General features: G+C 28.8%; 1 protein-coding gene across 2 annotated transcripts in view; it reads right to left on the bottom strand.

The window, feature by feature from the left end:
• LOC111631906 (dnaJ homolog subfamily C member 5-like) overlaps positions 1-27,910 on the bottom strand; it is a 48,965-nt gene that overhangs the window by 2,290 nt on the left and 18,765 nt on the right. Inside the window, exons 2-8 of one of the 2 annotated variants that reach the window (XR_002757775.1) lie at positions 17,853-17,934; positions 12,162-12,218; positions 11,940-12,092; positions 11,721-11,852; positions 10,017-10,135; positions 3,594-3,655; positions 2,086-2,980 (exon numbers count right to left, since the gene is read on the bottom strand). Coding sequence is in view for 1 of the 2 variants with exons in the window: in XM_023376242.1 (XP_023232010.1) it covers positions 3,595-3,655; positions 10,017-10,135; positions 11,721-11,852; positions 11,940-12,092; positions 12,162-12,218; positions 17,853-17,934 (604 nt within the window). In the remaining variant the exon portion in view is untranslated. Of the gene's footprint in view, positions 1-400; positions 2,981-3,593; positions 3,656-10,016; positions 10,136-11,720; positions 11,853-11,939; positions 12,093-12,161; positions 12,219-17,852; positions 17,935-27,910 lie in introns of those variants that run through there. The other variant, XM_023376242.1, reaches the window with a different exon arrangement.

Genomic DNA, 27,910 nt, shown 5'->3' with positions numbered 1-27,910 from the left:
GGCACTTTGAATTGCACAAGAGTCCCTTGCTTTTACAACTGCATTTATTCGTGAAACACTTCTTTTTGTAATGATTGTGTGTATATCCTTACCCTCCACTTTCTTTACAAATTACAAATTGATCTGTTAATGGTGTTTTTTATTTGAATATTGCCAACGCCTTACCGACGACCCCTCTCATCCTCCACCACTCGACTGACAAACCAATCGCCACCTCACGGGATCAAAACAACAAAAATGCCATCCAGTGACAAAGTGGGCAGTTTCCACAAAACCGTTGTCGGAAAGAGAGGTACAACCTTATCTCCAGGTACCCACAAAGGATTTGGCGACAGATTGTCGCCTCTGCCGACATCGGCTTCTCAGGTGTTGTTTCAACCTGCATCAAAGCTTATTTGTGCTTGTTTACATACAATTGTTTGAATGTATAATAATTATAACCAAATATTCGGTCTTTTACCAATGTATTCTGTATGTGTTGACATTCACCGAAAAATATCTACATTCTCTAATTTCGGTCTTTCACAGTAACATACATAAATTAACTAATTTTAAAAACTGATCATTTACATGTTAAAGTATGTTTGAAATCAACTGAATGGCTTATTTAATTTTCTATCTTCAGCTAAGATACACAACATATGTTGAAAGTGAGTTAATTAAGTTTGAATAATTGCATTCATTTAGACTTATGGATATATTTTATAATTATTTAAAGACCAGGCACATTTTTCTCATTGGGATTACCAAACTAAAACACCAATTATTTCCATAACAGATGTAAATTAATACCTCTAATAAAGCCTAAAATCCTAAGACATTTTAGTTATTAAAATTTTTAAAAACAATGAATTAAGAATTGTTTGATTATTATTTCATGATAATAGTACAAGGATCTATGTTATAGAATCATTTGTCTTATGTTTTTATCTGAGCATGAGCTCAAGCTTGGAGAGTTCTCTCAATTTAGGGTAATCTAGGATAAAACAAAGGTGTTGTCAGGTAGTTCCACCAGAAGCAGACAGCAGCACTGGTTATAACTAAAACTGCAGATACTATTGATAAAGTTAGATATATAGTGCCAAATTTTTCAAAAAACAAGAATATCTTACTTAAAGTTCATCAACACAACCAGGCGAAACCTCTCTAAAAGAATTAATGAATAAATGGTCAATAAATAAAGGTTTAAGCAACATCACTCTGTCAGCATTCGTTATAAAATTCATTTTTGAGTTGACAGCAACAGGCAGAATTATTGGAGCATCAGTTCCCCTATTTGTCTATTATGTTTAGGGTCAACAGTTGCACTTATTTCAATATATCACTGTTTTATTCAGATATATAGCATTACTACAAGTATTTTAGTTAATGTAACTACAATTATTAAGTTTAAATGGCACTTCTTTCGAATGAATGAACACTGCACTATTTTAAATAATGCTGCATATGAAAAATTGATTTGTAAAGTTATCTTCAGAAAAATAGTTTGCTTTGCAAAAGATTATTTTACTATTTCTGATATTAAACAGCATTACATTTATTTATTTATCAAAAAGCACTTGATTTATATTATGATAAAGTTTGTAAATGTAAATGGTAAAGTTTCTTATAAATGATTAAAATTAATAGTATATAATCAGTGTCAAAAAGAAAGCATTAAAAGAATTAGAAATGAGATTCTCAGAGAGATTAATTTTAAATAAATGAATACTGTTTATGTATATTTGTAACTCTCTATTGTTAAAATTAATTCAAATCATGTAGAAAATAATATGTTTATTATGGTACTCAAATTTATCAGTATGAATTATGTATATGTAAACAGGATTCTATTAAAGTTGTAACACAGCTAATAATCATTAACTACATAAATTAATTTGAGAGTATTGCTTATAATATGGTCCCATACAAACTTATATTGATCAAACTGTCTATGCTGCTTCTATGGTACCATATCAATGTTAATATAAAGAGTTACAAAAAGGAAAATGGGGAAAATCAATTTGCAACTCTATGGAATGTAGAAAAAAAATTAATTATGTAAAATTTGCAATTCAGCATCAATAAATAATTATTTTAACATACCTTCCTAACATCTTCAAACATTTTCTTTGCATTCATTTATGAATTCTCCAAATCTGTTTCAAAATTCTAATCATATCCCCCAAGAAATAAAAAAATATATATTTATATTAAACAAAAAGTTATTTTTATAAATCAAATACCATTAAATCTAGTTTATAACAAATTATCACTCTAGATAAGGCTACAAATAAAAATTTTGATTATTGTAGCTGCAAGTTAATATTTAGGATCCCTATATTAATGACATTCTTATTTACTATAAGCAACTAAAATTTTTTTAGAACCTAAAATTTTATACTCGAATTATAATAAATACAAAATTTTATTTATTGTGTTAATATTTTGTTAAAGAATTAGTAAAGTTATACAATTATTTTAAAAAATTAACACATTTAAAAATCAAAATGACAAACAGTAGTTTACAATACACAGATAAGGCATTGCATTTTCTCTATTTTTTCTGGTATTATCAACTAGAAAACTTCTATAGAACAGCATACTTTCAAAATGGGAATGTTTCTGGGAATAAATATCTTTAAAATCCATAAAATAATCAGGGAAGAGGTAAATTATATAAAAATATTTCTGCAACATATCGATATTCTAAATTAAAGCTTTTAAATGGAAACAATAATTAACTGAAATTAAATATAACAGAACAGTTAGTTTGAAATACAAGCACTGATACAACTGATAAAAAATATATGTACATATATCACAGAATTCACATTCACAAAAATTTATACAAGAACTTGTGACATTTATCTAAAATGCTCATCAGTTCTTAAAAAAATTTATCCAAATTGTTGTTTCATTATGTGCTATGTAATTAACCTATTTTCCAACAGCTTAGGGTATTTTATTTTTTTTGACTATTCCAGGAGTGGCAATCGACATCATTGACTAGGTGAGTTCTTTTCTGTCGAGTATGTCGCCTGAGGCGTGCTACTCAACGATGTTTTCTCAGTAGCATTGGGATTATTAGTCGGTGAAGGGAGAGGAATAGCTGTGTCTTCCTGTTTGGTTGGCTGCTCAGTCACTGGTGCTTTAGGATCGGTTTTAACCGTCTCGTCGTCCTAGGGAAAGCAAGAATTTAATTTTGCTTAGATTCAATTGTTATACGAGTGCCTTAATTAAATAAGAGGATCTTCATACTGGATAAATATGATGGCTATAAAGCAAAGAAACTTTAAAATTCAGGAAAAGTGATTAAGAATAAATATTTTTAGCTAGTCTAGAACCTAACTTAAGTTTGAATAATTGCATTCATTTAGACTTATGGATATATTTTATAATTATTTAAAGACCAGGCACATTTTTCTCATTGGAATTACCAAACTAAAACACCAATTATTTCCATAACAGATGTAAATTAATACCTCTAATAAAGCCTAAAATCCTAAGACATTTTAGTTATTAAAATTTTTAAAAACAATGAATTAAGAATTGTTTGATTATTATTTCATGATAATAGTACAAGGATCTATGTTATNGGAGTGGCAATCGACATCATTGACTAGGTGAGTTCTTTTCTGTCGAGTATGTCGCCTGAGGCGTGCTACTCAACGATGTTTTCTCAGTAGCATTGGGATTATTAGTCGGTGAAGGGAGAGGAATAGCTGTGTCTTCCTGTTTGGTTGGCTGCTCAGTCACTGGTGCTTTAGGATCGATTTTAACCGTCTCGTCGTCCTAGGGAAAGCAAGAATTTAATTTTGCTTAGATTCAATTGTTATACGAGTGCCTTAATTAAATAAGAGGATCTTCATACTGGATAAATATGATGGCTATAAAGCAAAGAAACTTTAAAATTCAGGAAAAGTGATTAAGAATAAATATTTTTAGCTAGTCTAGAACCTAACCATGGCTATTGAAGAGGGCCAAAACATTCATTCTTAAACCTTTCTGGATTTTAAAAGATTCTTTGCTTTATAATTGTTATACATTATAAATTATTGTAGATAATTATATCAAATTAATATAAAATAAAGTTGAAAAGTTTTATTGAAATCAAATATAGTAAAAACTGAATATATTAGGACTGCAGTGAATGCATAAAAAATAAAATAATCAAATGGAAGAATGTTCATTTGATTCAATATTCAAATGATAAAAGAATTTAAAATTTATTTAATATGAAAATACAAACTACACAAAATGCATTAATATTGAATAATTTTAAAATTAATTATAAATTTATATTTATAAGAGAAAAAATAATGTGAGATTTTTATTACAAGATTACTAGTATTTATACATACACCTAAAAAAGGATCTATATATTAACAGTGAAGAAGGACCTGTTATGTCTGAAATGCATATTTTAAAATGAATAGAGAATTACTCTACAAATTCTCTATTTCTCTCAAGGTATTCTATTATGTGTTTAATCCACCTTGATAAATCTGAATTTGGGAAAAATGTTTTGTATGTTTAGTGCTAGCATACAACAGACAAAAAGCAATCAAAAGAAAAAATAATTAGATTAATACAGATTATGTGAAAATCTACAGCATTACCCCTCAAATGTGTGTATTATATTTAAAATACAGTTCTTTGTTAATTAATTATAAGTTTAATCTGTATTTTCAAATCCACATCTGTTGATAATTTATTCACAATCGACATCTGATGACATCCACTAAACAAGGAACAGAAGGCAAATCTGGTCATCTTTTCCTGTTCTGTGTAAGTAGTATTGATAGAACTAGGGCAAAATTTATTGTTTACTATTCTAAAATAACTCAACTCACATTTTTAAGAAATATATTAATAAACATTTAAAACAAACCAGACGCTGATCTGTCATCTGGTCAAAAACATTCAATTGCAATAGTTTTGTATTAACTGGTATAAATCAATTGGCAAATTACTGTATGTGCTATTATTTAAAAAGATATTTTTAATTTATTTAATTTAAAATGATATATATATATATCAATGCTGGGCTGAAATTTTTAATCATATATATATGATTAAAAATTTCAGCCCAGCATTGTGATGATCTCACAATAAATAACTGCTCATTTCATTTAGTGTTAATACTATACATAATCAACTATCAATTTTATTGAGAAATTAAATTTATAACTTCTCAAAACAGTTAATTAAAATAAATTCAAAGAAAACTTTCATGAAGATTAGTCAATCATTAACAAGTAAATTTTAGAATAAGATAGATGGAAAAAACAATGGACTATCACAGAAAAAACTAATGTTATTTTACTAAAATTAAATATACACATATATCTTTAATTTGTTAAATGTTCATAAATACCTGCAAATTAGAATAATCGGATATATCTTCAGGATGCGGTGGTTTACATTTTCCACAACAGCAGTTACAACAGCAGCAACAGCAGCAACACAGATAACAACCAGTTAAAATTCCACAACAAATTACCAGTGCCTGAAAAATAATATTTACAAAATATTTTTTTAATACATGGGAAATATCAACCAAATTTCTTGTATAACTACTTATAAATTTACTAACCTTACACCAGGTACTTGTAAGAACAAAGTAAGTATTGACATTCTCTTCACCAAATTGTTCTGCTATGTACAATCCTAATGAACCGTAATTATCATAAATACTTCTTTTAGTTTCATCACTCAGAATAGAATTTGCATTATTGACAACCTTAAACTGTAGAAATTTTTTATAATTAAAAAATAGTAATTAAAAAATAAAATAAAATGATAAAATATAGCTAACCTTTTCTGCTGCTTCAGGATTATTTGGATTTTTGTCTGGATGATATTTTAAAGCTAGCTAAAGAAGTTTAAATAAAGTTAATTTATTACTATAAAAATATTTAAAAGTTAATTCCAATCAAGAAAATATGAAAATCACAAAAACATTTTTATGTAATGTTAAATATATGTAACAAATCAAAACAATTATTAATCTAAGCATTATTATTGTAATAATGCATTGGGCTATTTTTTCACTACTATTAATAATTAAATTTAATAAGTTTCTCTCAAATGTAGATTTGCAGAAGGTGGTCACAGACTTCCTGAAGCTGAAAACAAAGGACTTCTATGAACATGGAATTACCAAACTTGTTACTTAATGGGACAAATGCCTCAATGTTTGTGGTCATTACTTTCAACTTACAGATAACAGTTTGAAAATAAATGACATTGGTCACTTTCATTTGATTACCTTAATATTATAATGTTAGACACATCAAAAATTAAGTAACAAATTTTTTACATAATATGTAGAACGTGTAGTGACATTTTTATTTTAGTTTATTTATTTATTTATTTATTTTGTTTATTTATGTAATATACAAAAAGTTGTTAACTTATTTCAAAAATTCAAATCAAAATAAAATTCGAACGAATAGTTCCATTTTGAAATGATAAAGCGAAACCTGAGAATGGCCTATCCAAATAGGCTGAAAATGTTTGAATAAAGAGAAAAAACTCAGCAAGTAGAATTCAGGTGTGTTCATATATTCAGGGTTCCTACTCAAATTTTTGTTTTGAATTCCCTGACTTTCCCTGACCAACTTTGTCCAAATTCCCTGACCCTCACATTTTTTAGTGTGGAATATCGACATAATAAAACAGAATTTACGGTTAACATTGAGTACATTTAGCCCTCTTTTTGCACAGTTGATATGCTTCAAAGACTGCCACATTAAAAAAATACAGTACATACATCCTGTAGAAAAATGTTTGATAGAATCCACAACTTCAANTCAAAGAATAATTTTTGTTGATTTTATGTTACCTTGTATTTACTAGATTTACATACAAATAATAATGATAAATGATGATAAAATAAAAAGCTTGTGTTTTGATTGTAAATTGCTTATTTTTTCATTACATTGAAGTTGTGGATTCTATCAAACATTTTTCTACAGGATGTATGTACTGTATTTTTTTAATGTGGCAGTCTTTGAAGCATATCAACTGTGCAAAAAGAGGGCTAAATGTACTCAATGTTAACCGTAAATTCTGTTTTATTATGTCGATATTCCACACTAAAAAATGTGAGGGTCAGGGAATTTGGACAAAGTTGGTCAGGGAAAGTCAGGGAATTCAAAACAAAAATTTGAGTAGGAACCCTGAATATATGAACACACCTGAATTCTACTTGCTGAGTTTTTTCTCTTTATTCAAACATTTTCAGCCTATTTGGATAGGCCATTCTCAGGTTTCGCTTTATCATTTCAAAATGGAACTATTCGTTCGAATTTTATTTTGATTTGAATTTTTGAAATAAGTTAACAACTTTTTGTATATTACATAAATAAACAAAATAAATAAATAAATAAATAAACTAAAATAAAAATGTCACTACACGTTCTACATATTATGTAAAAAATTTGTTACTTAATTTTTGATGTGTCTAACATTATAATATTAAGGTAATCAAATGAAAGTGACCAATGTCATTTATTTTCAAACTGTTATCTGTAAGTTGAAAGTAATGACCACAAACATTGAGGCATTTGTCCCATTAAGTAACAAGTTTGGTAATTCCATGTTCATAGAAGTCCTTTGTTTTCAGCTTCAGGAAGTCTGTGACCACCTTCTGCAAATCTACATTTGAGAGAAACTTATTAAATTTAATTATTAATAGTAGTGAAAAAATAGCCCAATGCATTATTACAATAATAATGCTTAGATTAATAATTGTTTTGATTTGTTACATATATTTAACATTACATAAAAATGTTTTTGTGATTTTCATATTTTCTTGATTGGAATTAACTTTTAAATATTTTTATAGTAATAAATTAACTTTATTTAAACTTCTTTAGCTAGCTTTAAAATATCATCCAGACAAAAATCCAAATAATCCTGAAGCAGCAGAAAAGGTTAGCTATATTTTATCATTTTATTTTATTTTTTAATTACTATTTTTTAATTATAAAAAATTTCTACAGTTTAAGGTTGTCAATAATGCAAATTCTATTCTGAGTGATGAAACTAAAAGAAGTATTTATGATAATTACGGTTCATTAGGATTGTACATAGCAGAACAATTTGGTGAAGAGAATGTCAATACTTACTTTGTTCTTACAAGTACCTGGTGTAAGGTTAGTAAATTTATAAGTAGTTATACAAGAAATTTGGTTGATATTTCCCATGTATTAAAAAAATATTTTGTAAATATTATTTTTCAGGCACTGGTAATTTGTTGTGGAATTTTAACTGGTTGTTATCTGTGTTGCTGCTGTTGCTGCTGTTGTAACTGCTGTTGTGGAAAATGTAAACCACCGCATCCTGAAGATATATCCGATTATTCTAATTTGCAGGTATTTATGAACATTTAACAAATTAAAGATATATGTGTATATTTAATTTTAGTAAAATAACATTAGTTTTTTCTGTGATAGTCCATTGTTTTTTCCATCTATCTTATTCTAAAATTTACTTGTTAATGATTGACTAATCTTCATGAAAGTTTTCTTTGAATTTATTTTAATTAACTGTTTTGAGAAGTTATAAATTTAATTTCTCAATAAAATTGATAGTTGATTATGTATAGTATTAACACTAAATGAAATGAGCAGTTATTTATTGTGAGATCATCACAATGCTGGGCTGAAATTTTTAATCATATATATATGATTAAAAATTTCAGCCCAGCATTGTGATGATCTCACAATAAATAACTGCTCATTTCATTTAGTGTTAATACTATACATAATCAACTATCAATTTTATTGAGAAATTAAATTTATAACTTCTCAAAACAGTTAATTAAAATAAATTCAAAGAAAACTTTCATGAAGATTAGTCAATCATTAACAAGTAAATTTTAGAATAAGATAGATGGAAAAAACAATGGACTATCACAGAAAAAACTAATGTTATTTTACTAAAATTAAATATACACATATATCTTTAATTTGTTAAATGTTCATAAATACCTGCAAATTAGAATAATCGGATATATCTTCAGGATGCGGTGGTTTACATTTTCCACAACAGCAGTTACAACAGCAGCAACAGCAGCAACACAGATAACAACCAGTTAAAATTCCACAACAAATTACCAGTGCCTGAAAAATAATATTTACAAAATATTTTTTTAATACATGGGAAATATCAACCAAATTTCTTGTATAACTACTTATAAATTTACTAACCTTACACCAGGTACTTGTAAGAACAAAGTAAGTATTGACATTCTCTTCACCAAATTGTTCTGCTATGTACAATCCTAATGAACCGTAATTATCATAAATACTTCTTTTAGTTTCATCACTCAGAATAGAATTTGCATTATTGACAACCTTAAACTGTAGAAATTTTTTATAATTAAAAAATAGTAATTAAAAAATAAAATAAAATGATAAAATATAGCTAACCTTTTCTGCTGCTTCAGGATTATTTGGATTTTTGTCTGGATGATATTTTAAAGCTAGCTAAAGAAGTTTAAATAAAGTTAATTTATTACTATAAAAATATTTAAAAGTTAATTCCAATCAAGAAAATATGAAAATCACAAAAACATTTTTATGTAATGTTAAATATATGTAACAAATCAAAACAATTATTAATCTAAGCATTATTATTGTAATAATGCATTGGGCTATTTTTTCACTACTATTAATAATTAAATTTAATAAGTTTCTCTCAAATGTAGATTTGCAGAAGGTGGTCACAGACTTCCTGAAGCTGAAAACAAAGGACTTCTATGAACATGGAATTACCAAACTTGTTACTTAATGGGACAAATGCCTCAATGTTTGTGGTCATTACTTTCAACTTACAGATAACAGTTTGAAAATAAATGACATTGGTCACTTTCATTTGATTACCTTAATATTATAATGTTAGACACATCAAAAATTAAGTAACAAATTTTTTACATAATATGTAGAACGTGTAGTGACATTTTTATTTTAGTTTATTTATTTATTTATTTATTTTGTTTATTTATGTAAGTGCTACTCAACGATGTTTTCTCAGTAGCATTGGGATTATTAGTCGGTGAAGGGAGAGGAATAGCTGTGTCTTCCTGTTTGGTTGGCTGCTCAGTCACTGGTGCTTTAGGATCGGTTTTAACCGTCTCGTCGTCCTAGGGAAAGCAAGAATTTAATTTTGCTTAGATTCAATTGTTATACGAGTGCCTTAATTAAATAAGAGGATCTTCATACTGGATAAATATGATGGCTATAAAGCAAAGAAACTTTAAAATTCAGGAAAAGTGATTAAGAATAAATATTTTTAGCTAGTCTAGAACCTAACCATGGCTATTGAAGAGGGCCAAAACATTCATTCTTAAACCTTTCTGGATTTTAAAAGATTCTTTGCTTTATAATTGTTATACATTATAAATTATTGTAGATAATTATATCAAATTAATATAAAATAAAGTTGAAAAGTTTTATTGAAATCAAATATAGTAAAAACTGAATATATTAGGACTGCAGTGAATGCATAAAAAATAAAATAATCAAATGGAAGAATGTTCATTTGATTCAATATTCAAATGATAAAAGAATTTAAAATTTATTTAATATGAAAATACAAACTACACAAAATGCATTAATATTGAATAATTTTAAAATTAATTATAAATTTATATTTATAAGAGAAAAAATAATGTGAGATTTTTATTACAAGATTACTAGTATTTATACATACACCTAAAAAAGGATCTATATATTAACAGTGAAGAAGGACCTGTTATGTCTGAAATGCATATTTTAAAATGAATAGAGAATTACTCTACAAATTCTCTATTTCTCTCAAGGTATTCTATTATGTGTTTAATCCACCTTGATAAATCTGAATTTGAGAAAAATGTTTTGTATGTTTAGTGCTAGCATACAACAGACAAAAAGCAATCAAAAGAAAAAATAATTAGATTAATACAGATTATGTGAAAATCTACAGCATTACCCCTCAAATGTGTGTATTATATTTAAAATACAGTTCTTTGTTAATTAATTATAAGTTTAATCTGTATTTTCAAATCCACATCTGTTGATAATTTATTCACAATCGACATCTGATGACATCCACTAAACAAGGAACAGAAGGCAAATCTGGTCATCTTTTCCTGTTCTGTGTAAGTAGTATTGATAGAACTAGGGCAAAATTTATTGTTTACTATTCTAAAATAACTCAACTCACATTTTTAAGAAATATATTAATAAACATTTAAAACAAACCAGACGCTGATCTGTCATCTGGTCAAAAACATTCAATTGCAATAGTTTTGTATTAACTGGTATAAATCAATTGGCAAATTACTGTATGTGCTATTATTTAAAAAGATATTTTTAATTTATTTAATTTAAAATGATATATATATATATCAATGCTGGGCTGAAATTTTTAATCATATATATATGATTAAAAATTTCAGCCCAGCATTGTGATGATCTCACAATAAATAACTGCTCATTTCATTTAGTGTTAATACTATACATAATCAACTATCAATTTTATTGAGAAATTAAATTTATAACTTCTCAAAACAGTTAATTAAAATAAATTCAAAGAAAACTTTCATGAAGATTAGTCAATCATTAACAAGTAAATTTTAGAATAAGATAGATGGAAAAAACAATGGACTATCACAGAAAAAACTAATGTTATTTTACTAAAATTAAATATACACATATATCTTTAATTTGTTAAATGTTCATAAATACCTGCAAATTAGAATAATCGGATATATCTTCAGGATGCGGTGGTTTACATTTTCCACAACAGCAGTTACAACAGCAGCAACAGCAGCAACACAGATAACAACCAGTTAAAATTCCACAACAAATTACCAGTGCCTGAAAAATAATATTTACAAAATATTTTTTTAATACATGGGAAATATCAACCAAATTTCTTGTATAACTACTTATAAATTTACTAACCTTACACCAGGTACTTGTAAGAACAAAGTAAGTATTGACATTCTCTTCACCAAATTGTTCTGCTATGTACAATCCTAATGAACCGTAATTATCATAAATACTTCTTTTAGTTTCATCACTCAGAATAGAATTTGCATTATTGACAACCTTAAACTGTAGAAATTTTTTATAATTAAAAAATAGTAATTAAAAAATAAAATAAAATGATAAAATATAGCTAACCTTTTCTGCTGCTTCAGGATTATTTGGATTTTTGTCTGGATGATATTTTAAAGCTAGCTAAAGAAGTTTAAATAAAGTTAATTTATTACTATAAAAATATTTAAAAGTTAATTCCAATCAAGAAAATATGAAAATCACAAAAACATTTTTATGTAATGTTAAATATATGTAACAAATCAAAACAATTATTAATCTAAGCATTATTATTGTAATAATGCATTGGGCTATTTTTTCACTACTATTAATAATTAAATTTAATAAGTTTCTCTCAAATGTAGATTTGCAGAAGGTGGTCACAGACTTCCTGAAGCTGAAAACAAAGGACTTCTATGAACATGGAATTACCAAACTTGTTACTTAATGGGACAAATGCCTCAATGTTTGTGGTCATTACTTTCAACTTACAGATAACAGTTTGAAAATAAATGACATTGGTCACTTTCATTTGATTACCTTAATATTATAATGTTAGACACATCAAAAATTAAGTAACAAATTTTTTACATAATATGTAGAACGTGTAGTGACATTTNTACGTTTTTTTATTGCGATTTCCGACCCCCCGACTTAATTAAACGTATATATAATAAAATATATTAATTTAAAAAAATTAAAAAACTATTGGAGGTCGTTTTTGACATCAGAAACTAGCTTTAAATAACTTTATCGAAGTAAAATCCGTGCACTACTACTTTAGAACGATGAATGAAATTTGATAAAAAAAACTCCCATTAAAAAACAATTAAGCGTTAATCGTGCGTCATTAAAGGTATATTAAAATCGCAATGAAATATTTTCGCACGGGAAAAAATTTTTGAAAAAATTTGGAGACTTAACATCCAAAAATCCAAAAAAAAAACAAAAATTTTTTCGGAGGGCCCAAATGCCCGAGTTTTATGTAACGCTATGGAACTTGCCCGAGTTATCTCGGGTTTTAAAGATTGCAGCATTACTTCTTGCCGCCTGCAGATGGCTGTGATTGGTCATCCATATTCAGCAAACGAGATCAACAATGCAGTTAAGGAGACAAATTCCCTGACTTTTTGGCAATTTTTGACAAATTCCCTGACTTTCCCTGACCTTTTCCAAACACTAATGAAAATCCCTGACTTTCCCTGATTTTCCCTGACTTTCCAGGTGCTTAGGAACCCTGTATATTATAATTAATATTGCTGAGAAGGAGAGAGATACCTTAATATTATTGAACCATACACCTGTTTATATATTTTAATTCACATATGCATTGTTTAATATTAGCAAAGTACATTTAAATTCTAAAGATTCTGAAGGTGAAACAGGTTCATAAAATTAAATGAAATCAAATTCTTACAGAAAAATTAATTTAATATTTTAAACAGCATTAAAACTGAGTTATTTTATTTGAAAAGAACACAGAAGTAGAGCCACCAAACATTATCTATTTTATGATATTAGTATTATTTTTCTACTTTGTTACTTAACAAAAACAAAATTTAAAAATTTCTCTCTCCATTTCCTCTATCCAAAAAACAAAAAATAAATCTTAAAATTCAATTTCAAAATCATAGTACACCTCAGAATCAAAGAAATAAGGTGTGAGTGTGTGTGTCTATATAGAAATCATAACTTCTAGTATCTAATGCTGTTAATAGACATTGCAGACATTCAGGGACTTTGAAGAGAGTCAAGTACAAAGTGTGTTTTCAATCTCTATTGAGATTTCACTATTAGTTGACAAAACAGTGTGATTACTTGAAAACAGCAGTGCTTCATAAAAAAAAAAAAAAACACAAGCAAAAGTCACAAAGAGCTTACAATAACTCTAACCACACACATGTCACAAGGTAGGTAGCAGCATTCTAATGTGAAAGAGATAATTGATAACATGCCACATGCAGGATATGCTATGACTGTTTATAGCAATGCCGTTTGTGTCATAATTGCACAATGCATGGAGGAAGACAGGCAATGGTCTCTGAAAGAGTTAGATACATACAGGTATTGATCAAGCTACTGTGCATCAGTACTGCTGTGTATAAAATTTTATGACAAGATTATATATGTGCAAAATTACAGAAAAGTGGGTGCCACACAAACAATGAAATGTAAAAGTAAACTTGGAATGTTACAAAAATGGAGACAATATGTTGAATAGGATAATTTCCATCAATAAAACATGTGCCAGAACCTATGAATCAAAGTTAAATGTCAGTCTGTTGAGTGTTGATGTGTTTTTGTGGAAATTCTGGACAAGTTTTGCAAAACCCATCTCTTATGAAGGTAATAATAATAGTAATCTTTGCATAAGACATACTAGGGGTTATTTTATTCCATATGGTCAGACTGTAAATACAGCATACTACAAGATCTATCTGCAGAGTAGGCTAAAATTGTCCCAAACTGCTTCACAATGCCATTCTTTGCTCTAAAGGCAGTAAAATTATTATAAAGTGTCAAGAATATTTTATAATTAATTAAAATGCCTCAATGTCCTTTTCTTACTAGAATATAAATTTTTGTCTACATGTATGTATCTTCTAATATCACGATTTATTATACTGGCTTTACAGATAATGCTACAGAGTTTTACAGAAAACAATTTTTATTTTATTTAATATACCTGTACAGTGACAAAAATTTATATTTTATATTTTAATATTTTATGATGCTGAGATGGCTTTTTATTTCATGCTTTAGCCTTTCTTGGGAGTGTTTTTATTATAGACCTTTAAAATTAAACAGTTATAGACTACTATAAAAGTGGAAAAACATTTTTAATAAGAAAAAATATTTTTCAGAATGCTATGCAATATTTATGTATTTTACTTACAACATTTTCTTATTATTATTTATTTTCAAAAATAAAAATATTGTTATGCATTTCTTAAATTTAATCACATTATCAGAAAACCAAAGTTTGTGCAATGTTTTATATTTTTGATATTGTAAAAAACCACACACATTTTTTTATTTGACATTACAATTCTTAAATTTCAACTAAAATTTAAGCAATATTTATTTATAATAGTTATCAGTTAAAGACAATAATATACAGTTCTGAAGGTTCTCTGTTATTGAACTTGTATGGAAATTAAACTTTATAAATAACTACTTAATATTCTGTTATGAGAAAATTTTTTTTATATGAACATATATATTCAATATACAGCAATTGCTTACTTAATGTTGTTTTGTTATAATGTTGTTGAAGAAAGATACAAGTGCAAGATGATTCATTCTGAACTGAAAACTTGCTATGTGGAATATCTCCATATAAAATGTAAAAAAAGACAAAGAATTGTTCCATTCATGTTTCATGTATTTCATGATAAAGCAGTTGACAAAGGTATGTTTTACATTACATGCTCTTTGTGTGACTGTGCAATCTTGAAATATTGAACAAAGTAACAGTCCCAAGTTTATCATCCTGTACATTTATAATCATTTACAGTTATTGTTGTTACACTTTTTTTATGAAAACAGTAAAACTGATTTTGTAAGGTAGAAATTAAAATACTGGAAGTTTGAAACAATTCAATAAGAAACTTAATTCTTGCTTATATCATTTAGCATATGGTGCAATTGATTTCATTATATGTAGTTTTACTTAATGTCACAATTTCCAAGAACTTATAAACAATGTTAAGTGAGGACTTGCTGTACTTTAAATGTACAAACTATCTTGTACTTACCCAGAGAAGACATAAAATAGTAATAGTTTAAATTGTCAATCTATTTTATTTTTTTTATTTACTTTTTTTATTCTGTAGTTCCTGTGATAGATGTTATGCAAAAATTACATTCTTAAAATTAAAGTTCAAAATAAAAAACAAAAGATTTATCAATCATAGTCAGCTTGAATCACTGTTTTCTTTTTTTCATTTTGGTGCTTTTCCCTGTGGATACTAAGAGGGTCTCTTTTACATAATCTTCATGAATTTGGCCAGGCCCATAATGGAAGTGACTCAATGGTAAGGGTATATCTGGAAGAGACTGCCCATGCAAAGTTCCCTGAATTTTTTAATGACTTGTTAGAACAGGGGTGGCCAACAGTTTTTGCCCCCAGGCCAAATTGGAAAGAAAACTTTTTTCATGAGCTAAACCAGAGGCTACCCTAGGAAGATTTTGAGGTGGTGCAAGATCTCATTGTGGTGTCACCCCATAGAGACTAAATTGTAGATAGCAATTACAGATACATTTTTCACATTATCACGCTTTATCAACATTCTATGCTGTACTTACGAGATTTGTAATGGAGGGTTAACTCCAAACACGCAGTGAGTTGTTGACCTTTATTTTTTTTAGGCGTCAGAATTTTTCATTGAGCTATTTTGACTTGAGTAGCTAATACTGAAAGATTAATCACGGGTCACATAAATTCATTACATGGGCTATATGTTGGCCATGCCTGTGTTAGAATATGCTTGCATTTATCTTCTGCAGTAATAATTATAAGTGCATAAAGACAAAGAAATGATTGAAAAAGAAAAAAATATTTGAGTAATAAATTAAAACAATGAAAGTAAAATTTTTTTTTATCTGAATTATGTTTCTTTGCTGATTAATTTTCTATTTCCTGAAATTAATAATGAATTTAATAATCCTGAGATTTAATAATGAATTTCCTGAAATTCATTATTAAATCAATACTTATAACTGTTCTGTTTTGACAACATTTTTCTTACTTGCATGTACACAACATATGAGTAAATCCCATTATACAAAATCTCAAAATCAGTGAAGTTTGCTTAAACCTATAAATGGGGAAATAACCAAATACACAAAGTTGAATACAAAATTTAACCGGCCAATTAACCATAACATGCAAAAGAAAAGTAAAATGCATATGGAAAACAAAGTATGCACACACAAATTTATGGAGTAACTATACCATCAACAGCAACCAATGAAAGTTTTTCATATAGAAAAAAACCAAATAAAGATGACCAATAGAAAATAATGTTTATAAACTGTTGCAGAATTCATCAAACTGATGCAGTTAAAGTTCTTTATCAAGGGATAGTGCAGAAGCCCTAAAATGTCACAAGGTAAACCTCTTCCAGATCCTGTGCAACAAATAGTCATTCAGTATTACTCCCTGGCCTGAAAACGGTTCAGATTTACCACCTATTGAAAATGTGCAGTGCTAGTTGAAACAGAGGATGGACCAATGAAGATCACAAACATTTCAGCAGTTGCACATATATGGAGAATGGGCTAAATTCTGGCTGCCTGTTTGTGAAACATGGACACTTCACTATTTTGTTGGGATGACTGTTTTTGACCATGCTCAGTACTTTTTTGTTGTTTTTATTCCGTATATAGTTTTTTATTGTTTCTACCAGTCATAATATGTAAGAAGCAGCATTGTTTTCAGGATCTGTTTGTGCTTGATTATATTTTTTCTCTCTTAAGTGTTTGAATGAACTTAAATATTATATGATCTTAAAATTGATGGAGTATAAAAATTCTAATATATAAAATATGAGAGAGATCATGCTATCTTAAAAATCAAAGAATTTTCAATTGTGTGATATACAATAAATTATAAAATAGAATACTGTCAGTTTGAATATCATTTTTTCCCCTTATTCTTAAGAACTGATTAATTCTATTAATTCATTTACTATAAACAAGATTTAAAAATTTAGTGATTTTTATCAGAATTTCAGGATTATATTATATTACATTCTAACTACTTAAATTAAATACCTTTCTGTAAGTTCTTTTGATTTCATCTTGAGTTGCAGTTTTTGGTAAACCCAATACCTGATACAATGATTCACCATTTGTTCTAATAAAAATAAAAAGTGTTTTGTAAAAAATTATCATAGATATATAAAATAAATTATCACTGATTCAATAACATACATACACACACACACACACACACACACACACACAATTGTTAATATATTCCACTTCTACAAATAACAGAATAATTACTTTTGTTGTCAAATATACAGGATCTTCCAAAATGAATGCTACCATTTTAAATTATTTTAATTATGTTAATTATTATCTGCCCACCAGTGGCCGAACAGTTCCATCGCTAAATACTGGGAGTTCGGTTGCGGGTTCGCACTGTGCTCGGATGGGCTGGCCACGTGGAGTTTTTCTGGGTTTTCTCCATGTTTGTAACACCTGAATGGGGGCCAATTTTCCTTATAAGACCTCCCAGAAGGCATTCTTTCCCCTCGCATAACATCGTGCTACGGAGAAGGCAATGGGGAACCACTCTGGATGCAACTTCCCCCAGGATACACCTTGGCGCATAGTAACCACTATTAACTTGCGCCGGGTGCTCGCCAACATCAGGATTCTGATATGGCATGCAGAAGAAGAATTATTATCTGAAAAGCATGCACCAATTGATAGAGCAGCCATCTGAGTTTCATCTCCCATCTACAATCAAACACCTTGTCATTTCCTAAATCTAGGAAGTGTCATTAATGAAAATGAGTCTGCAGCAGAGAAGAAATTTTGCATTCTGCAGTTTGCAAACTCAAAATCATTTGCTATTGTGTAATATGAGTAATCTGTAACAGCCATAGAAATGTGGCTGCCATGAGAGGAGTGATGACATATGCCATAGCAAGTGAGGGAAGAATTTGAACATCAGTTGGATGCATGTTGTATGATGCAAGCTATACCTGCTGAAAAACTATAACAGGCAGATGTGAAACTTGGACAGTTTTACAATGTTTTAATGTACTGTACATATAATGTTATCAGATAATAATTAGCCTAATTGCTACTATGCAGGGTTGTAAATTAGGCTAAAAAAATTTGTTTGTCTGTGTTGGGCCAGGAACACACGTGTAAAATTGTGTGGCAGAAAACTGAATCAGAAATCAGCTTTTGGTTCAGTTTCTGTTTTACACTTTTATGCCAGAACCACACATATAAAAATTCTGGCTGAATAGGAAATGCCACTGCCACTAACAGTGCTACATTTTATTAATTTTTTCCTCTCATATATCTATCCCTTTGTGCCTTCCATATTTTCTCCACTTCCTCTGTTATAATATAGAAAATTTAAATTAATAGACTTGTATTCTGAATTCAAATAAAGAACATGTGATCTAAATACTAGGCCTATATATCGATTCCACCAGACCTACCTGTTATTTGAAATTTAGCACCTATAGTCATCCATAAACGTTGTTTAAATGCAATGTCTTTATAATGTGGTCAAACAGATTCAATAAACTCCTCTATTTCATTTATTTTTTGTTTTTTCGAGATCATCACAATTGTAGGGTTAACCCTCATTGCCACCATTGTTAGAATAAAATCCCGTGTCTACTTTGATGCCACAAAAACTTCTCTTTATTGGAGGAATTTTGGTGTAAAAAGTAAACACATGCTCTACTCTTTTTTCAGTTATGTTTCAGCCAAAATTTCAGAAAAATTTTTACGCCCTCTGTTTTATGCTAGATTTTATGCAAAATTTTACGCGTGTGTGTTCCTGGCCTTAGGTCAAGAACTTACCTTGTCATGTTTGTAAAACAACAAAAACAGTAGTGAAGTCTACCTTATGTAAAGCTGTTTTTAAAATTTCACCAATTGTCAGACCTGCAAAAATGGTCTAAACAACAAAAATTCAGGGGAAAAATGTAATTAAAAATATATGCAATTTAGAGAAATATGAAGTTATTAGAATAAACTTACTCTCGTTTAAAAAGCAAAAACTATTAAATTTGATAAATGTCACAACACTAATCAATTATATTCCTTATAATTGCTATCAATGTTAAATATCTACTTTCTGTGTTTAAAAAACTTATGGATATTGATGGATATAAAAAGTCACTTAAAATGTTATCAATGTAGTTTATTATACTGATAAGAAACTAAATTATACAGCTTAATTGCTGTTTCATTTCTTTATTAATAAGTTCTACATAAATACATTAAAAATGTTTAATTTTTCATGTATGAATTTAGGACATATTTAAAATTAGCATAATTACATAATTTTAAAAGAGCAAATGCTATACTTATCATCTATAAATTTCCACTAAAGAAATAAAAAAAATCTAATCAGAAAAACATCTATAGTTCTTTGGCTGAAGTCCAAAGCTAGAATGTTTCAATGAAAGGAGTGACAATAACAGATTCACAAAAGGAAAAAAAAATCAATTTTGTAATTTAATGATTGATAAGTCATCTAATTATTAATCAGAAAACTATTTAACATTGAAATAATTGGAAAAAATATGATTTAAGTATTCTATTAGACACTGAAATCATCTCAATTTTGTAGTTTAAAATAAGCCAATGTAAATTATATCAAATAAATAGAAATGCAAAATCACTCATATAATCTACACAAACACACATACAAAGATATATTTTCATTTGGTGAAAACACAAATTAAATTTAGCCCATATTATTGCAATAATTTATATTAAACAGAATTAATTTACTTATGAATGTTTGGTATTTATACATCTACAATAAACCAAAGTTTTTATGTAGCATCTACTAAATTTATAGTGCAAATATTTATAGAAGACCACCTTCAAAATAAGTATATTCTGCAGCTACTGGTACATTTTTCTACCTGCATTCATATCCTTTGTCAAAGCAGTGATGAAAGCCAATTTTTGAAATAACTCTAAGGGCTACAACTGTGAATGCCATTGATTGCTCCTAGTCAAAAATTATCACAAAGATATTTTATCATCATATTTTTTTTCTTTTTTGATAAAATACTGTACTTGATAGTTATTTCATTTACTTTCACTTTAGTAGACATCATATAATCCATCATTCTTGATAGGCAAATTTACTAGCATATTTTTATACTTCAAAAAAATTTAAACAAATTCAAATTTGTATTTGTTTGGGTATATTATATTCTATTTGAATATGCATAAGTTTGAAACATTTCTACTAAGAAAAAGAATGAAAATTCTTGCTTTAAGCCTATATTTTCAGTTTATTGATGTTTGGAATAATTTTTATTATTCCATATTAAGTAATGACATTTATGCAACTGTTTGAAAGAAAATTGAAATGCTTCTTTTCTAAAAACTTTATTGCATTTAAAATATATTGAAATTCAATTTTATTTCATGATAATATTCCAAACAAATCTTTTCTTTCTCAATTGAGACAAATCAAATTCTCTATCAAACATTAACTTCTGAATATTTTTAACAATTTAAGTTAGATCATAAATCATTAATAATTTGAAATTTAAATTATTATTTATTTTGAGAAATTTCAAATTAAGTCAGACTTTAAAATATTTAAGCAAAATGTGTAATAAGTTCTTTAATTTGGATCTGATGATCCATTCAAAAATATCAGGTTCCAAAGTTCTGAAATTTTCGTATCATTATGCTTAGGGAATTGATAAGAAAAATTTTCCGACTGAAATTTTGCAATAATAATTCCATGTCAGGTTTATCATTGCATAACTGCATACATATATATAGGTATCCCTCATACAACATGGCATTTCTACAAAATGATTTTGCTCTAATATGGAGATGAAAGGAAATTTGGGAATGCTGAATTATGAAAGATTAAAGTTTGTTTCCTATAGTATGTGGGTCATTCAATAAGTCCTTAGAAAATCCAATAGATGGCGCTCGTAGCCTCAAAAATGGCGCGTTTTTTGTAAGCATGATGTCTCACTAGACAGTTGTGAAAATCTCAGTCATATCCATCATATGGTTTAATTTTTATTGTCAATTGAAGCAAGAAACTTTTGTTTATTTAGAAAAATGGAAAAAAGTGAGTTTCGAGTGGTGATTAAACACTTATATTTAAAAGTCTTAACATCAAAAGAGATCAAAGCTGAGTTGGATGAAGTTCATGGCACATCTGCTCCTGTGTTTGCAACTGTTTACAATTGGGTAAATGAGTTCAAACGTGGTCATACATCCACAAAAGATGAACATTGTTCGGGACGTCCAGTGGAAGTGACTACTCCCAAAATGATTGACAAAATCCACAATATGGTTTTGAGTGATCGATGAATCAAAGTGCGTGAAATAGTTGAGGCCACAGGCATATCACAAGGTACAGTGTTTTCAATTTTGCAGGAAAAATTGGGTGTGAAAAAAATCTTGGCAAGATGGGTGCCATGTTTGCTCTCAGTGGAGAATAAACGTAATCGTGTGGTCGACTCTGAGGCATTTTTGGCACTTTTTCGTCGCAATCCTGACGAGTTTCTGCGTCTATACATAACTGTGGACGAAACATGGATACACTAGATATACTCCATGAGACCAAAGAACAGTCAAAACAGTGGGTTTTTGAAGGCGAAAGGGCTCCAAAGAAAACGAAGACAGTGAAATCGGCTGGGAAGGTGATGGCCACGGTTTTTTGGGACACACGCGGAATCATTTACAACGATTACTTGGAAAAAGGAAAAACAATAACTGGAGAGTATTATGCATCATTATTGCACTGGTTGAGCGAAGAAATCAAGGAAAAACGTCCTCATTTGAAAAAGAAAAAGATCCTCTTCCATCAAGACAATGCACGGGTGCACACCTGTGCAGTTTCGATGGCCAAAATCACAGAATTAAAGTTTGAATTATTACCACATCCACCGTATTCGGCCCCCAGTGACTTTTTTTTTTATTTCCAAACTTAAAAAAATGGCTTGGTGGACAACGATTCACGTCAAACGAGATGGTCATTGCCCAAACAAATGCCTATTTTGAGGACCTTCCGAAATCTTACTTTTTAGATGGCTTAAAAAAGTTGGAGAAACGCTTGGAAAAGTGTATAGAGCTTAAAGGAGATTATGTTGAAAAATAAACAAAATCTACCTAAAATAATTTGTTTTTCTATCTTTTTCTAAGGACTTATTGAACGACCCTCGTATAAAGGATGAGGCATTTATTCAAAATTCCAAAAACTGAAAACTGCCAAAATGTGAAGGTTTCTTTTGAGTACTGATGTGATATACCAGAAATGGAAAATTCCATAAAATACTGAGAATATTCCAGTCTTCTCCCCATACCACTTTTGCCAAGTGTTCTCATGAAGTTTTTATGTATGTATATATGTTACTGTGAATGACCAATATCTGGCAAATGTCAGCATTCACACAGTCATTTCATGTATGCATGAAATATTTGCTAAATATCATTATTTCTCACTTACACCAGCAAATGTCGACATTCAGCATGCACTTATGGTGAATGTTGATGTAATAAAAATATTTTTATTCAAGACAAAAATGCAAGTTTTTAATATGTCAAAATAGGAGAAAGCTTTAGTAACAGCACATGTAAATAAACTGTTGACATTTTAGGTTCATTACATTCTAAACCATTAAAGAAAATAATACAATAATAAACTTATACATAAATTATGTGATTAATGTTATACAATCTTATTTATTGTAACAATTTAAACTGTTATGGCACTTTGAATTGAACAAGAGTCCCTTGCTTTTACAACTGCATTTATTCGTGAAACACTTCTTTTTGTAATGACTGTGTGTATAGCCTTGCCCTCCACTTTTTGAATTAGCTACAGCTGCTTCTCTCAGCAATATTTCTTGAGAAGAAATCTCATCTATGGAAAATAACTTTTCTTTACAAATTACAAACTGATGTGTTAATGGTGTCTTTTATTTGAATATTGCTGACGCCTTACTGACGACCCCTCTCATCCTCTGCCACTTGACTGACAAACCGATCCCCACCTCACGGGATCAAAACAACAAAAATGCCATCCAGTGACAAAGTGGGCAGTTTCCACCAAACTGTTGTTGGAAAGAGAGGTACAACCTTGTCTTATCTCCAAGTACCCACAAAGGATTTGATGACAGATTGTTGCCTCTGTCGACATCAGCTTCTGAGATGTTGTTTCGACCTGCATCAAAGCTTATCTGTGCTTGTTGACATACAATTGTTTGAATGTATAATAATATAACCAAATATTCAGTCTTTCACGGTAGCATATACATACACACATGTGACATTTTTGTATTCTTCAACTGTAGTTTGATCCCAATTTAACATATGCTTACCAGAGTACATACATTCAAAATTTAAACAAATACTTGTTCTTTCCAACAGATCAAGGATTCTCAACCTATATTTGTTTGTGTAATTTGTTTTAACAGTTTTGTAATACTGTTAAGCAGTTTTATCACTATTTTGCTAATTATTAATAATTAGTTGATCGTCACTGGATACAAGTGATATAAATATCTCTGTAAAAGTTATTTCAAATTTTTTAAATTGGAGATTAAATCTTTTGAAAAAATTCAATCATTAAAGTACTTTGGATTTCCATGATTTTATTGATCTATATTTCTTCAATAAAATGATTATTCTTCATGACTAACTAAAACTGCTTTTTTCCAAAAAATTATTATTATAAATACTGAATTTAAAATTTATATCTGAGTTTCATACTATCTGTTATTGTTGAAATTATAACTTTTGCTTTGTAGTCTGAAAGTCCAGTACTGTACAGACATTTGTAAAATATCAAAAAACTTTATTAAACTGTAAGGTGCAAGGGTCATTTCTTTTACATTTTGGATCTTGCAACCTTCTTAGTTTATATAATGGTTTTAACTATTATGGTAAATAAACAGAGATCCAATTTCAATGTTCAAAGCATTATTATAGTAGAATCTGCTTATTTAGTCATACATATTGTTACTGATTTTATAATGTCAAAGTTAACAAGTCTTAGAAGAAGTAAAATTATAAAAATATACTATAAAAGTTTTTGCTTATAGTAATAACTACAACCAAATTTTGATTATCTTTAGGTAAGTAGGCATTTTTCAATTATCTTTCCATGCTATCAGTCTCAATGTTTGGTTGGTAGCATGCAAGCCTTAAGTCAGTGCTTCAAATGTTAATTCATTTTTAATTGTTATTTGCTCATTCCTCTATAACTGTTCAAGTTGGTGTCATTTCTTTCTTCAATTACACACTGGCAGTTATTAAAGGCAGTACTACGAGAAAGAAACAGGCAAACAACACTAAGTCAATTATCATAATCACCTGCCTATAATATGCAATAGCATATAACTCACAGATGCAATTTTCTATTAACAAAAAAGTTTGTCATGTACAGTACTTTGTGCAACATCTAGTCATCATTTGCTTTCATAGTCAATCAGCATTGAAATGATGCAATGTGAGGGCATTTAATAATTAGACTTGAAAATACTTTTTTCTATCAGAGGAATTAAATGATTTGTTTTAAAAAAGTGTAATACATCTTTAATATCCTGCTTATAAAATAGTGAATGACTTTTCTTGGCAAACAGCTAAGTAAACAAGCCAATAACAATTTGCTTCATAAGAAGCAAATTAGGTCAGTGACTTGTATACCTTGGCATGCAGCCAAGTAAGCATCTAGGGCAGTATAAAGTAATTCAACAATGAGTTTCTTCATGAGCAGCTTACAAATTATTTTCAAATTTAAACAACTGATCACACTTGCTAATAGCATATTAAAACAACAGCATGTTAAATGAAATACAATAACAAACAATAAATATATATTTATTTATACTTCAATGCTGGTTTATGCCATTAGCAGTCAAAAGTCAAAGCAAAATTAACAGTTTGCAGAGCCACTCAGTTCAGAATTAACATTCCAATTTATAAACTTGATGTAAATGAAAAATAGATTAATAAAAATAAAATCAGTTCCAAACAATGGCGTGCCGTCCTTTGAAGTGGTAGAAGCACCGCTTCCCTTGTATTTTCTAAAATATAAATACATATTGCATGATTATTTTCATATTTTAACATACATAATGCAGTTATAATAAAATATTAATTTTAATTAATTCAAAGTACTGTATCTTATTACAAATTTCTATACTACATGTGAAAAAAACGATAAGATTGCTATTGTATATTTGAATATCAGTGGTGGAATGGAAGCGCTGTATTGTCAAAACTGGGTCAGCTTCCAAGCAGCGAGATTACACACATTCGCGCATGCGCTTTACATAGCACCAACCTCACGGTGGAAGCTACACACACAATATGCTTCCAATGATTCTATCCAGGACCAGTTCTGGGCTGTTAGCTGCCTGCCTGCTAGATATTTGGATGCCCTCACTCGATTATGTGAATCATGACTAGATTTATAACTTAACCCAACTGATAGGAATTTACTGGTACATTTTTATGATAGTTCTGTTGACAGGAGTTTAAAAAAATCCATTAAAATATTTGATATTTTTATTCTGCTCTCCCATCTTATATTATTTACTGATTTCAATGTTAAACCAGTGGTATTATGATTTCATATGTCCTATCTATAAGGTGATGTAGAAAAAAGCATGTACAATTCTTGTACAATGTTAAAAAAATTGTTACTTTGGCAGCATCATTTACAACTAAATTTAATGAATGAGATGCACTAGGTACAAAAAAAGATCTAGAATTTATTTTTCTTAAATTTACAATTTATGTATCAGCTGTCATAAAAATTTGTCTTTCCACTTCTTTCCCAAGACTACAAATATTCAAGTACAAAGTAACTGGTTTCAACTTATTTCTACTTAAGTAGTAGTTAAATAATTAAGAGATTAGGGACATAAGTAAAACCCTGCTGAAAGATCCAGAATTTTACTTAAACAAAAGCTTAACTGAACAAATCTCTAGCCAAGTACAGTGGGGACTGATTTCGTCGTAATATTAGATGTAATAAAGACAAATTTTTCCAGTTCAATGAGAGTGACTGAAAAGTTGGAAATTTCCATGGACACCTGGTCCTAAAATTAATTAATTAGAAAACAAATGACAATTAAGTGTAACATATTTAGATGTTTACAGCTATGGTAAAAAATGTTTAAAATCTACAACAACCTTGTCGCGTCCTTTGAGATATACTAGTGATGCGACAAAAGAGGTATTTGACATTAACTGTATTGGACCCTCGGGATTTGGCATGCATGCACAAACTGCACACCTACCAAGATCGTCTCCGATTCCACGAGCCACTCATAGGGAGCAATTTTAACTAAGTGGATTGTTTTAATATTTAAAAAGTAGAGAATATTTTAATGTTATTTTTATGTATGTTTCTTCACAAAACTATATTTAATTATAATTTTCTTTAAAAGTATATTCATACAATTGAAGAATATTTTGTACCAGGTATGTACTGGTACATCCACCACACATTTTATTTCACCAAGCAAGTTTTTATTATTTTATTTTTAGTTATAGCCTTTATATTGTGGCTAGCAATTCAAAACGTAATTGTGATATTAAAAATACTAAAAATACATTTAGAGAAGTTTACAGTGTTTATTGGCTTATCGAACAATTGAATACGAATGGACCCTAGACCATCACTGATGTGCAATTAACTGATTGCCCCTGGAAGTTAGCTTCTTACAGAAACACAGCTTCCCTATCATCAAATGTCACAGCATGCCACAGGGTCTGAATAAAGACTGCAACACTCTCTGGTTGTGATTTTTAATTTGCACATAGTTGTCTTCCAAATGTTTCCACAAATTTTTGTATCATCATAATTCACATCTCTAAGAACTTTCTGAATCTAACACTGGAACAAACTTTATCCATATAAACAGTGAAGATGACAAATCTTACAGAGGTTGTGGCCGATATTTTCAGCCCTAAATGTGAATGTCGGATGTCGAGCGCCACCATCTGGTAATTCTATAAGGATGATGATGCCGTTTGCTACATCTAACATGGTGAGTAGAAGTTTGGTTTAAACTTCTTTTTTTCTGTTTGGGTTTAAAATTATGACGTATTTTATTAAAATAAGGATTATT

This window comes from Centruroides sculpturatus, unplaced genomic scaffold (assembly GCF_000671375.1).
Source record: "Centruroides sculpturatus isolate CEXI.00-Female unplaced genomic scaffold, Cexi_2.0 scaffold718, whole genome shotgun sequence".
In the NCBI taxonomy this organism is placed as follows: Eukaryota; Metazoa; Arthropoda; class Arachnida; order Scorpiones; family Buthidae; genus Centruroides; species Centruroides sculpturatus.
Note: the sequence above shows the minus strand (reverse complement) of the source record. Positions and strands in the feature narration are given on the sequence as shown.